Here is a 13223-nt window from a genome sequence, read left to right on the forward strand (position 1 = left end):
TCAATACATGTATTAGCATATATTAAACTCAATGAAAAGATCCTTTGATATCAACCACAGTTATAGTGTTAGATGGAATGATCATCTCACAACACAAGAGCTACAGTGCTTCATTTCTGGCTGTCTATGGAGCTACCTTTTATGTACAGGGAATATTTGTTTTCATAACTAGTCATTTCAAACATGACTAATTAAACATTTATAAGAAGAACTTTAAGAAACTAGAAGATAATTAACTCTACTAAATGATACAATGAAAACTCAGTCAAGGAATTTTTTCATTTCAGTTCATTAAAATGAACTGCAGTAGAGCAAAACAATTGTGACATTGTAAATAGTTATTATTAAGATGTAATGTTTCATATAAAGTCTAATTGTGAAGAATTACATTTCAAACAGTGACAGGACAAAATTACTTTAGCACACTTTTTTGAGAAGATTTTCTTTTATAAAAGTGGTCTGCTGTAAACTTTAATTATAACCAGGTTCCATTTCACTTTGTCTCGATAAGGATATGGACCGAGCTGCAAAGATTATAATTGCAGTGGATAAATGTGTTTTTCGTGTAAACTTTGCCAGACTTTTGTTTGAATGTGTTTTTTAACCTTCCACAAGCAGATATACAAACATAAAGGATAGGCAGATGCCGTGTTGAATACATTTGATGAAGGCACCTAGAGGAGCCAAAAAAGAATTGTCACAAGAATGAGAACAGCAGTCAAATATAAAAAAAGAAAAGGTATTTCCTACTAATGTTATTACAAAAAAATCCATAAAGTTAACAATAGATCCATGTAGATTTGGAAGAAAAAATATGTTGTATTCTTGACATTTTTTTCAAATGATTTACATTGAATAATCCCAACATTTCCAAAAGAATGCCCTCAAATTTAAAAAATATTCCATTGAAAAGTTCCTGAAAATTCAAAAGGAAAAATTCTAAAAAGTTCACAAAAAATTCCTGAAAATATATAGGCAACTTATTTATTAAGTTGCCTAATTATTTTCCTGACTTACTGTAAACATCTGTTTTACAGGTATATTTCTGATCCAAGACCCATGTGGGAGGTGGGGGGGATTATAAAAACTGATCATTTGTAGGCTTATATTGTCATTTTGTTCACTTGTGCATTGTCATCATTACAATGACATGGCTGCATGAATTGCACTGACAGAATGTATTGGACGATGTACACCTGCAAAATCAGGTTTACAAAATGTTTAAAAATCCACATTGAAAAATGACAGAAAAAAATCTGTCAGTTTCCACAATCTTTCTTTGAAATAAGGAAAAATCTAAATTTCAGAAAAATTGTATTTAAAATCTAACAATTATCAGAAATTTTACATTGAAATTACTTTTTTTCTTGATCTTCCTTTTGCAGGTTTTCTGCCCACTTTTGGTCCAGCTTGGGCCAACATGTACGGCTCCACTCGTCAGTACACTCTGATGGATGAACACCAAGACCTGAACGAGGGTCTCGGGGAAGGTGTGTCCTTCAGAGCCCGTCTTTTGCTTTCCATCGCTGTAGAGATCCTAGACACAACATCACCTGAGATCATAAGCTCCACTGAGGTGCAGGTGGAGACAGTCTCCAACATCTCAGAGGTGAGACCACAGAGACACCTAAGTATTATGTTTTATGCATATCTGCTTGAGGATATTATCTTGTGAAGGTTGCACTCATTTCTCATAAATTCCTTCACATATAGTGTCCATCCACATTTATCACTGAACACCAAATTATCTAACAAAGCAGTCAAAGAAAAGCTGTAATCCTAAACTGTAATCCATTAAAACAACTTGCTCTTTGACCCCTCCTGACCCCACAACAAACAGCTTAATGCTGATATCCACCACTGCATTGGCATACATGTAGTAAACTGCACATCAGGGAAATCAGAAGCATCAGATGCTTTGCTTCAGGGCAGAGCTGGCAGCTGTTGGGCCACTTGGCTGTTTAGATGGAAATGTGTCTCCTGGGAGCCTCAGTATCTCTGCCAGCATGAGTCTGTGAATGCATGAGGAAAATACCAATCAATACCAATCAAACAAAGGATATAAAATCTCCTCTTTGAGCGTTGAACTTCAGGTTTTACACATCTTTTATTGAACATAAAAAATGTAAAATATGCTCATTTTTACAACAACCACAAAAGATGGAAGAAGATTTTGTTATGACTAATCCTGATTATGAATCACTAACTTACGCACTGACAGTGACAATGCTACTTTTACGCATATATATTTAACTCAACTCAACTTTATTTATATGGCACCTTTCATACATAAAAACATGCAGCCCAAAGTGCTTCACAGAATAACAGAGAGACAGAAAACAACAGCAATGGAAAAATTATAAAAGGCATGATTATAGATAAAATACTTAAAAATAAGATAAAATCAATGCAGTAAAATTAATAAAAATAAGTAATAGTGGAAAGAAAAGTTAAAAATAAGTTAGCGTTAACAAGATCAGATGAATACAAGAAATAAATAGACAAATAAAGAATTAAATAAGATAAATATACGTTTAAGCAATGATTCAAATAATAATGGTTAATAATATTTAGAGGTCAAGCATCATTGTCACTCTTCAGACTAGACTAAAAGTGATCCTCTTATTGATTTTAATGATATGAGGTACCATCTTTCCTTCCCCTAAAGTTTTGGATTTCAGTAAACTGATATAATTGTTGTCTAACAAATCAAGCTGGACTGAGTACTTCTTGTTTTGGGTTGAAATCCCCCTTAATCTCCTAAGATCAAGTGGATTCTAATGTGTTATGCCGTGCCTAAAGCCATTGACTGAGTTTCTACCTCCTCACACAGTTTTGTATCTTGAGAAAATTACCACTCTGACTCATCATGTAATGTGTTCAGACTGAAAGGCGACCTTTATGGATTATATTAAAATCCCTTTCACCTCCTTTGTCTGTGATTCACTCTTATCCACTCAAGCAGCTGCTAAACACAAGCAGATTGCGAGGGAAGAAAAAAAAAACATAATGGAGAGATTTTAATTACCTGCTCTTGAAAACCTGAACACCCAACATGTCTTTGTTGTTATGTTTTATATGTTTGTATGGTTTTTAATGTTTCTTTGGATAGACTGAAAACATATGCTGTCTTTAGGAGATGATGTCAGATTAATCTAAATCTGTTGCCCCCATTAGTGGTGAATGTTAACATATGGGCTGCTCTTAAATGCGGCTTAATGCGCACTCTTTATATTAAATAGTAAATCATAGTCATTGCACATCCCTAGACTGAGTCAGTTCAAGCGCATGTGGTTGTTTCCGTCACAGAAACTATGAATGCTGGAGCTGCAGAATATTTGGCGGTGTTCAGTGATTTCCTGCTACTCTGGTAGCAATTGCTGTTTTGGGTTTTTGTTAATTTGAATTAAATTTTTCATTGTTTTCATGCTACTCATGAAGCATCTGTGCCACTTTTGTGCCCGTTTATTGACCCAAGTGTGTGTTTGTGCCACAATCTAAGAGCTTTATCACCCACCTGGGAGGCGATTTCATGAACTGCTGCAAATAACCCACTTTTTAAAGATCAGTGTATTCTATTAATATTTCATATTTCAATAACAGCCACATGAATGAGTAAACAGCATCACAACTCAGGAAATATAGTGAAAACAGCACTTGCTTGAATGAAATGCAGGTACGTGAGTGATGTGGGAGAGGCTGTACTAAGTGTCTCAGTTGTTCAGAGCGGAGGCAGGTGGATTTTATGTGTAGTAAATATTTAGAAGGGGCTCCCACAGTTGTTCCTCCACAACCTGAGCGATAAAAAGAACAATAAAATAAACATTATTTTGTCCAATAGAGTGATCATCCTCTTTCTTTTTATTACCCTCTTCCTCCCTACATCAGAGCGCCACTGGTAAAATGGATGAGTTCTTCCTCTTCGGTTCCTTCCTGGAGGCCACAATGGTCGACAGGAAGATCGGTGACAAGCCCATCAGTTTTGAAATCACAATTGGTGAGTACAAACTTCTTCACTGACCTGCTTTCTCACAAATTTGCAACATAACTCAGAAATGTAACACAAATCAATAGCTGCTTGCAACCAGGTCTGCTCTGTTATGCCCGCTAACAGGTAACTATGGCAACCAGATAGATGGTGTAAGCAAGCCTTCTTCGGGGAAGAAGAAGAAGAAGGATGGAGATGAAGAAGAAGAGAACGAGCTCATCCAGAACTCCAGTGAGGATGAGGCGGATGAGGACGGGGACCTGGTCTCCGTCTCCACCACGCCTCTTATGAGGCCCGTCATCACAGACAGGTCAGAGGTCAGAGGTCAAGGGTCAGGGGCCAAGGACTGTGAGGAAGTCAAATAGTAGTTGGAGAAGTCAGATAGTAGTTGGAGAAGTGGGGTTGTATGAGTTACATTACACTGGTGCTCCTGTTAGCCACAATGAGTGCAAGTGAGCTCTTCCCCTTTAATGAGAAAATTCCCAGAGGACCGGCAGGCAAGCTAGGCTATTTTCTCTGCGGACGGGGCCGCCTATTTCGTGTAATTTTGCTAAAGTTAAGAAAATATGGTCCAGGCACCCATCACGGTGCAAATGCATGCACCAGTAGAACAAATTGGAGCTATTCAGTTTGCCGTCAGAAACCCCCTTTGTTTTGGCACTATTTTCGGACGCACCTGGCAGACCAGTGTTCTTCCGCTGCATGAGCAGGGATACACGCCGATCAGCTGTTTGGATCTGCCTGCACTTTTACTATCAAAAACTACAAACTGCAAAAATGAGCAGGGGCACAAGTATAATGTTACTCATACATCCCCACTTCAAAAAAACTGAAATATCCCTTTAAGTTTGATGTGTGTTGAGTTCAATGTAGAGTTCTAACCTTTTGAGGTGATTTTTGTTTCATTCTAGGAATTACTTCCATCTTCCTTACTTTGAAAAGAAGCCCTGTGTCTACATCAAGAGCTGGTGGCAGGACCAGAGAAGACGACTCTACAACTCAAACATGATGGACAAGATCGCTGATAAGCTGGTCAGTATACACATTTCTTGCTGAAGTGCAAAGTGCTGCCCTAGTTACTGGATCCTCTTAGCTCACATTTTCTACTACAATTTCTATATATCATATTAAAGAGTCTACAGGAGTTCTTTTGGGCTGTACTCAGGCAGTGCCTTGAGCTAAATGCAAATGTCTGCATGCTCATATTTGCTGATAGGAGGTAAACACAACACAACACTGAGGGTGGTGTCAATATCTATTATGATTTTACCTGATGATGGTGCTAAATGGAAAAGCCAGAGACCCATTTCTATTTCTTTGAGGAAGATACATGTCTCTATAAATATGCCTGTAGATAATATTCTATTATAGTAAATAACTGTATGTTGTAGACATAAACATATGAGTATTTACAACCACTTTTGTCCTGAGCTGCAGTTTTATTTTTGTCCCAACAGGAGGAGGGTTTGAATGATGTTCAGGAGATCATTAAGACAGAGAAGGCTTTTCCAGAGCGCAGACTCAGGGGAGTGCTGGAGGAGCTCAGTGTCGGCTGCAGGCAAGCTACAAAATAGTGTTCATTTGTCATGGTCCTGCAATAAAAACTGGAATTCTTACACAGTGATCAGTGACGACACAAACAGTGTCTCTAAATGCTCTAAAAACTGTGAAACTGGTGCAGGAGTTGTGAGTGTACCACAGTTTATAGCTGTCATCTGCATCAACTCCCCAGAACCTACTGAAGACTGAGCCGTCTCTAAAACACGGGCCCTACGGTTGTTAGAAAATGAAACCAGTGTCTTTGTTGTTTTTTCACTACATTCTTACACAGTTTAATGCAATTTATTCTGTTGCCATATAAAATAATCAACTCACTGACATGTTTGTCCTCTTTGTTCTGGTTGTCTCCAGCCGTTTTGTGATTCTGGCTAACAAAGATGTCAACCAGGCAGGAAGAACCAAACTGGATCGGGAGCGGCTCAAGTCCTGCATGAGAGAGATGGTATGATTGAGGACTCTCAAACAGAGAAGTAGAGAAGTGATATGAGTGACAGTGGGGACAATGATGGAATGATTAACGGCATCATTGTGCTGTGGCTGAGTCACTAATCAAAGTGCCTCACTGAGCTGATAGAAGAGTCCTTGTAAAGATTACATGAGGAAAATTAATTTTTCAAACCCTTCGCTCCCTTGAATAATTAACTTGCAAAACAATAGCGTGCATTTGTAGCTCTGTCTCGTTCTCTGCACCGTGTTCTGATTCATGTTTGTGTGCAAAGTGCTTTGCAGAGGAGCAAAAACAATGTCGGCATGTTTGCTGCAGGGTGTGACAAAGAGATACTCATGAGATGAATAAGATTCAGTGTTTGAACAGGTACATACATGATGAACAATACTTTTTGCTTTGGTTACTTTCTCACAAGAATGCAAAAAGTATCATTTTCTTGTTGTTTCTTTTCTTAAATCTTGTATGTATGTTTCTTTTAATATAATGAAGGGGCTACACGTTTACGTCATTGTGCAGAACTGTGAATCCTTAATGATTGTTGCTAAAGAAGTATTTCTACATGATGCATGCATAGCATACTTAATACACATGATTTGTGCAAGAATGTGTGTGCAGCAAGTTAAGGTAAAATAACTGCAAAGAACAGAAACTTGTTTAAAAAAGCGATCTAAAAAACGTAATAACTGTATCAAATAACTGTTGTGATAAGTAGATGTATAGAGATGTCATTATAAAGCAATCTAGATCTAGAAACATATGAAAGTGTCACTAAGGTTGGTTTGACATGATCCCTACCCCAAACTAGGATGCACTGCAGTGAAGTGAAATTGTTTCATTTCTAGTCAGAATGCCTTATCCCACTTAATTTAAGATAAATTTACTTAACAAGTAACAATTGAGGAAGATAGAGGGACTTGTTTTAAGACAATGTATCTTAAATATTTTAAGTCAAACAATCTTGAAATGATCTTGTTTTGAGTTGTAATTTAGAAGAAACAAGGTTTATTTTACATTTCATACATTATTCAAGCTGAGATCTTATTTGTAGAAGACGGATAATCTTGATTTAAGACGAACACTTTACTTGATTTAAGTAAATGCATTTTATTGGAGAATCTATCAAAAAACAGCTCCATTGATAAAAGAAAGAAAGAAAGAAAGAAAGAAAGAAAGAAAGAAAGAAAGAAAGAAAGAAAGAAAGGTTGTTTTTTAAGGGTGGGTTACAGTTTTCAGTCACTTTTTCTTCTAAATCAGATAAAAATATGCATCCTCAAACTACATGCACACAATGAAACTCCTACTTTAGAGCATAGCTGGCTTATCCTAAAAAACATGACTGAATATTAGTATATCCAGCTAACTATGAGAAGACATTATATCTCAAAATGCTCAAATTAAACTTTGTAATCTTATATCAAGTACAAGATGGTCTTAAACATAGAGAAGTGCCGCTATAATACAACTCAAATTAAGGTGAATATATCTCAAATGAAGAAGTTGACATGAAATTTATCAGTGCAAAAGTTCTTTTTTTGAGTGAAAAAAATACTAATTGTTAGCATTCCTGGCTTATACTGAGATACTAAGCTTTCAAATATTGGTAAAATATTGCTTAAAATAAGTTATATCCTGCTAATTTTAAAATCACAGTTTTTAAATATTACATCTTATTTTAAGAAATCTTGTTTTTGGAGGGGCATTTTTTCCAGTGTTTGTATGTCTTTCCAGAAAATGTGTGGTTTCCCCCTCTCATGTCATCACGTTTCTCCATCTCTCACTATCTTCCGTCCTGCAGGACAGCATGGCCCAGCAGACCAAGCAGATCCGGACTCAGGTGAAGAAAAACACAGTCAAAGACAAACTCAAGCTGGTGCAAAACTTCCTGCAGAGGCTCCGATTCCTGGCCGACGAGGTAAATGTTTAACTTTGACACAGTGCAAAGAGCTTTTAGTGCAGAATTTATATATTGATGTATCTCAGTGTGTTAAAGTACATCAAGTGTAAAAGGGGAACAAGCTGGAAAAAGGAGTGTTGATCATTTCTACTCATATTGTCCAGCCTCAGCACAGCATCCCAGATGTCTTCGTCTGGATGATGACCAACAACAAGCGCATCGCCTACGCCCGGATTCCCTCCAAAGACATTCTGTACTCCATAGTGGACGAGGAGACGGGAAAAGACTGCTGCAAAGTCAAAGCTGTCTTCCTCAAGGTGGGAAACCTCTCCTATTTAGTTGACCACATTTCACATTAAAACACCCTGCAGCGATTTTCCTTAACACAAAGACATCTCATTATTCTCCATCTTTTAAAGCATGTGAAATAAAGTTATATTTACCTGCTGCCTGCACTGATAGGTGATCTGCAGGAGTGAATAGAGAAGATACAGTATTGACAAGTATTACGGTGAATAGGCTTTCAGAGCTATAAAAGCTGCCTCGAGAGGAGAATCAATGAGCCAGCCTCTTAATATTTATGGACTGGGCCATGTCGCAGCATTGTCTGCATAATGTTCAATGATTGATTTTCTGGATGAAGAACACCAAAGAAGGAATCTCACACAAACACAACCCTCTTTTTAATTTCAACAGCACATTTAATTTTGAAGTAGAACTTTTCATTATTATTTTCCACAGCTGCCGGGTAAGAAGGGATTTGGTCCTGCTGGCTGGACGGTTCAGGCTAAGCTGGAGTTGTATCTGTGGCTCGGCCTCAACAAGCAGAGGAAAGACTTCCTCAACGGTCTGCCCAATGGTTTCGAAGAGGTCAAAGCTGTTAAAACCGGCCCTTGTCTTCAAGCTGTCCCTCCTGTTTGCCTCATCTACGGCAGTACGTTAACACTCAACTTTACACTTCAACTTAATTTTACTATCATTTAATCAGCACCCTGCTGCTCTTGATGTTTAGTTTTTAACAGAAATAGAAATGATGTGTATCTTCTTCTTCTTCTTCTTCTTCTTCTTCTTCTTCTTCTTCTTCTTCTTCTTCTTCTTCTTCTTCTTCTTCTTCTTCTTCTTCTTCTTCTTCTTCTTCTTCTTCTTCTTCTTCTTCTTCTTCTTCTTCTTCTTCTTCTTCTTCTTCTTCTTCTTCTTCTTCTTCTTCTTTTACTGCTGCCTGTCTGTAATGAGGCACTGCTGCTAGTCGATGACTGTAGCGCTGTTTGCTACTCTTATCAAAGGTACAGTGTGCAGCATCTAGAAGTCAGATTCTTTACTGAAACACTTTCTTGCTCACCCCTCCCACCGGTGAGGCGCCATGGACAAGTAGTTCTTGTGATGCATTAGAAGTATGATCATCGCACAACAACCACTCTATTCTTCTTTTCTTATTCTTCTTACCGGTGCATTTTAAGCAGCCATTCACTCAATAGAAAATCATGTATATTAATGGTTCTAGGTCTGTTCTGCTAAATACTGCACACTGTACCTTTAACCCTTAAAGACCTAGGCCATTTTTGGGTGCGCTAGACTCTCTTGAATTTATTTTGAATATACTGAATGAGACAAATGTGGTATCAATGGAAAGCTGAGAATGTCCGCTGTAACTGAGTTTTTAAAGCTTGTTGATAGGATTAGCGGTTCAAAAGTTATCAAACATGTGAGAACAAGTAGCCTTTAAGGGTTAAAATGAAAGAGGAAGACAGCAGCATTAAATAATGAAAGTATAAAAACTAACACATTAAATGAAGGAAGAAGAAGAAAGCATTAACAACAGTTGATACAAGTGTAGCCCAATAAGATTCATAACTCAGGGAAAATGCAGAGGCTGTGCCTGTAGAGTCTACATGACTGTAAAATGTTAACATGCATGCCACAGTGTTGTTTTAAGAAACACCGACATGAAGCTTGAGGCAGATGCTTCATTACAAAAGCCAGATTTAAAGTGAATGTATTCCCAACTATCAACAGCACCACAGAGCTGTTTAGAACTGAAGCCACAGCCATGGATGTCTAGTTTTAGGGTCCACACCTTATTTAACCTTTATTTAACGAGGTGAGTTAATTGAGAACCAATTCTCATTTGCAATAACGACCTGGGTGCACCTAGAGAAGTGTTGGGATGTAGAGGGAAGGGCTGTCAAAGCTGAGGACTGGACTCAGAGAGAAATAGAGTTTAAGACCCAAATAATGAAAAGCATGATTACATTTTTATATCGATGTTCATATTGATGTTCGTATTTTCACATCACAATATGTTGCAGAAAGGAAAAATATTGCACCAAGTTTTTTTTTATAATATAGTTCAGCCTGAGTGTGTGTGAGGGGCTGAACAATATGCCAGTGCTCACTCCAAGTAACTGTGACTGAAACATTAACATTTAGAAAGGTTACTGTACAGAGGAGGAATTATTCAAGGTCCCTGAGCTCGTATACAGATCACCACTGACGGTGCCTGAATGTTGGAGTCAACATTAATTACTCATTTAAAGTTTGTTAACTTTTTATCAGCTTCAGTGTTTTTATCCTTTTACCCTCTATCCACCATTAGGTCTTCTCTTAATGTTCAAACTCTTAAATCCATCAGAGGCTAAACAAAGACAGATTCACTCAGAATCAGGCGTTTGACTTCTATTGATTGCTTTCACTCTTGGTTCACTTTTCTAACTTCAATATGAGTTTTCCAACCAGGACTATTGATTGTGAGTTAATGAGATTTGTGTAACGTGTTTGCACCTCAACAGCCAAGCAGGTGTTCCAGCTGCGAGCGCACATGTACCAGGCCCGCAGTCTGTTTGCAGCTGACAGCAGTGGCCTTTCAGATCCCTTCGCTCGGGTCTTCTTCTCCACACACAGTCAGGTCACTGAGGTAGGACCATAAATCATAGTGTATCTCTTTAAGTGGTGTGCGTATGCACCGATTATGTGTTCACTGAGACTGTGTGTTTGTGTTTGTGTGTGTGTGCTGCAGGTCCTAAGCGAGACACTTTGTCCAACATGGGATCAGCTGCTGGTGTTCGACGACGTGGAGCTTTTCGGGGAGGCCAGTGAGCTGAGAGACGACCCACCGATCATCGTAGTGGAAATCTATGACCAGGACACTGTGGTATGATTTCTGCCTCTGTGTGAATGAATGGATTCAACACAGAGGGACTGATTCACAAATCATCAACGCTTGTTGAACAGGATTAAGTCTGCACTAATAAAAGTGCTTTGCTTCTCCTTCCTTTATGTCTGTCTCTCTTTCCACTCCTGTTTCACTCCAACCTTTCCTTCACATCTCTCTGACCTGCTCATGCTGCGTCTGCTAAATAGAGTGTGAGATTATTAGTGCTGCACTGGGTTGAGCTGCAAGTTTTGATAGCTACAAATTGCTTGAAGCTGATAGAGCATGGATTATTTGGTCAATTGAGCTGCTGTTGAGCTCTGGAAAAGTTTTGCAAATATTTGCATGCATCACCTCCATTCTCCTCCTTTCTCTTGAATTAAAGGAGCAGTAATGATTAAAGATGTATGAATGGTGTGTCTTCAATATTCAGACAAGTAACAAAGTAGAAGTAGAAGTAGAATAATTGATTAATTTCTGTAATGTTTTTTTTTTGGGAGGGGTGACATTTTTAGTCTGGTTGTTTGTTTTACAGGCAAGAGGCAAGATTAAGGGGCCTTTCTTCTTCAACTTCATCCACTTATCACTTTTAACCACTTCTACCACCACTGACACCAAGTGGCTGCCGTTGAAACTGCACTTCCCACACCCAAACCTAACTCCCTTCCCTTGTTCCCCCCTGACTGTCTCCACTGCCCGCTGTGACAATGTTGTGTTCAGGGCAAGGCAGAGTTCATAGGTCGGACGTTTGCAAAGCCCACCATCAAGATGTGCGAGGAGTACTACGGCCCCCCGAGGTTCCCTCCACAGCTGGAGTACTACCAGGTGTACCGAGGAAACTGCACTGCCGGGGAGCTGCTGGCAGCGTTCGAGCTGCTGCAGGTAACAGATGACACACATATTTAACACACAAAGGGAATGAATATGCATGGGCACAGTCATGCAACTGCATAGGGACTCGTCTGGAGACTGCATGTCCCTGCTGAAAGTTTAAGGTTTTTATAGTAAAGGAAACAAGAGGAATGACAAAAACCTGCACGAAAGGTCATGCAAAAGTCAGGGTTTTTCTTTTCCTGTGTGCACATCCATTTAAAATGCATCTCTTTTTATTTTCCAGTCTCCCTGTTTTTTATTGTCCAACCTGCTTTATCACACACTCTGTTCTCCTGCCCTTATCACTGTACATTTATTTTCACTCTTTCTTCAATGTAATATCTGTATCTGTGTTTGCTGCCTTCTTTGAATTCCTGCCATTTCACAAACCTCCTCTTTCATCTGCAAAACATATTCATTGTTCTTCTTTTCTCTTCTGAAATATCCATTCTCTTTCCTCCTCTTTCCTCCTCTCGTGGCCTTCAGATACCTTTTGATGAAGAATCGATTAGGCGAGCTCTGATCGCCGTCCATAACTTTGCTGTGCCTCAAATAAAGGTGCTCTTTCCTTTTCTCTCGCTTCACATCCCTTTGTCCTTCTCCTCTGTTAGTCTGTTGTAGTCTTTCAATGTTGCAATTACTTTTTTTTATCTGTGTATACCAACATAACATCTATCTGTACTTTCTTTGCACTCTTTCAACGTTGTCACAGTAAACAAAGAACGACTTGGTGCAAATGTCAGGGCTTTTAAAAGACGTTTGGTACAGTGTTCAGAGTCATACACAAATCCAAGAATTGTTAAACATGTTACCTCTCTCCTGCGTATCAAGATTGGTCAAGGAGGAAAGGCCGATCTTCCTCCCCTTGAAGGGCCGACGGACTCGGAGCATGGACCCATCCTGCCCGTGCCGTTGGGAATCCGGCCTGTTCTGAGTCGCTACCGCATAGAGGTGAATTTTGTTCTTCTCAAAGTTTAGAGCATGCTTAAATATGAGACGTCTTCTTTACATTTTTATAGTTTCAACGTAATCTGCTGTCACATCTCCACAATGACTCGTGTTTACCAAATCTTTTGAGCACCTGAAATGTAATGTTTCTGTCATTTTATGTGTTCTACGATTGTTTCCTGGCATCTCACATCACAGACAGATGGTGACTGGAGAACAGGTGGATTATGGTATTACTTTAACAACATGCCAGGCTTTTATTTAAACGACAATTGGCTCACTATCTCATGAATGGGTACTAAAAAGCTTTAGAGAGAAGCAATGGTGCTAGAACGAGTGTGGGGACGTCCAGCTGACCCCCTTT

At 38.8% G+C, this 13223-nt stretch overlaps 1 protein-coding gene across 2 annotated transcripts in view; it reads left to right on the forward strand.

The window, feature by feature from the left end:
- otofa (otoferlin a) overlaps positions 1 to 13223 on the forward strand; it is a 118844-nt gene that overhangs the window by 84258 nt on the left and 21363 nt on the right. For both annotated transcript variants that reach the window (XM_034699475.1, XM_034699474.1), the window contains 14 exons: positions 1386 to 1609; positions 3889 to 3997; positions 4115 to 4298; positions 4900 to 5020; positions 5446 to 5546; positions 5900 to 5990; positions 7792 to 7908; positions 8055 to 8207; positions 8632 to 8824; positions 10677 to 10801; positions 10904 to 11038; positions 11759 to 11920; positions 12398 to 12469; positions 12743 to 12862. In XM_034699475.1, coding sequence (XP_034555366.1) covers positions 1386 to 1609; positions 3889 to 3997; positions 4115 to 4298; positions 4900 to 5020; positions 5446 to 5546; positions 5900 to 5990; positions 7792 to 7908; positions 8055 to 8207; positions 8632 to 8824; positions 10677 to 10801; positions 10904 to 11038; positions 11759 to 11920; positions 12398 to 12469; positions 12743 to 12862 — 1907 coding nt within the window. The remainder of the gene's footprint in view (positions 1 to 1385; positions 1610 to 3888; positions 3998 to 4114; positions 4299 to 4899; positions 5021 to 5445; positions 5547 to 5899; positions 5991 to 7791; positions 7909 to 8054; positions 8208 to 8631; positions 8825 to 10676; positions 10802 to 10903; positions 11039 to 11758; positions 11921 to 12397; positions 12470 to 12742; positions 12863 to 13223) is intronic.

The sequence above is a fragment of the Notolabrus celidotus genome, chromosome 13 (assembly GCF_009762535.1).
Source record: "Notolabrus celidotus isolate fNotCel1 chromosome 13, fNotCel1.pri, whole genome shotgun sequence".
In the NCBI taxonomy this organism is placed as follows: Eukaryota; Metazoa; Chordata; class Actinopteri; order Labriformes; family Labridae; genus Notolabrus; species Notolabrus celidotus.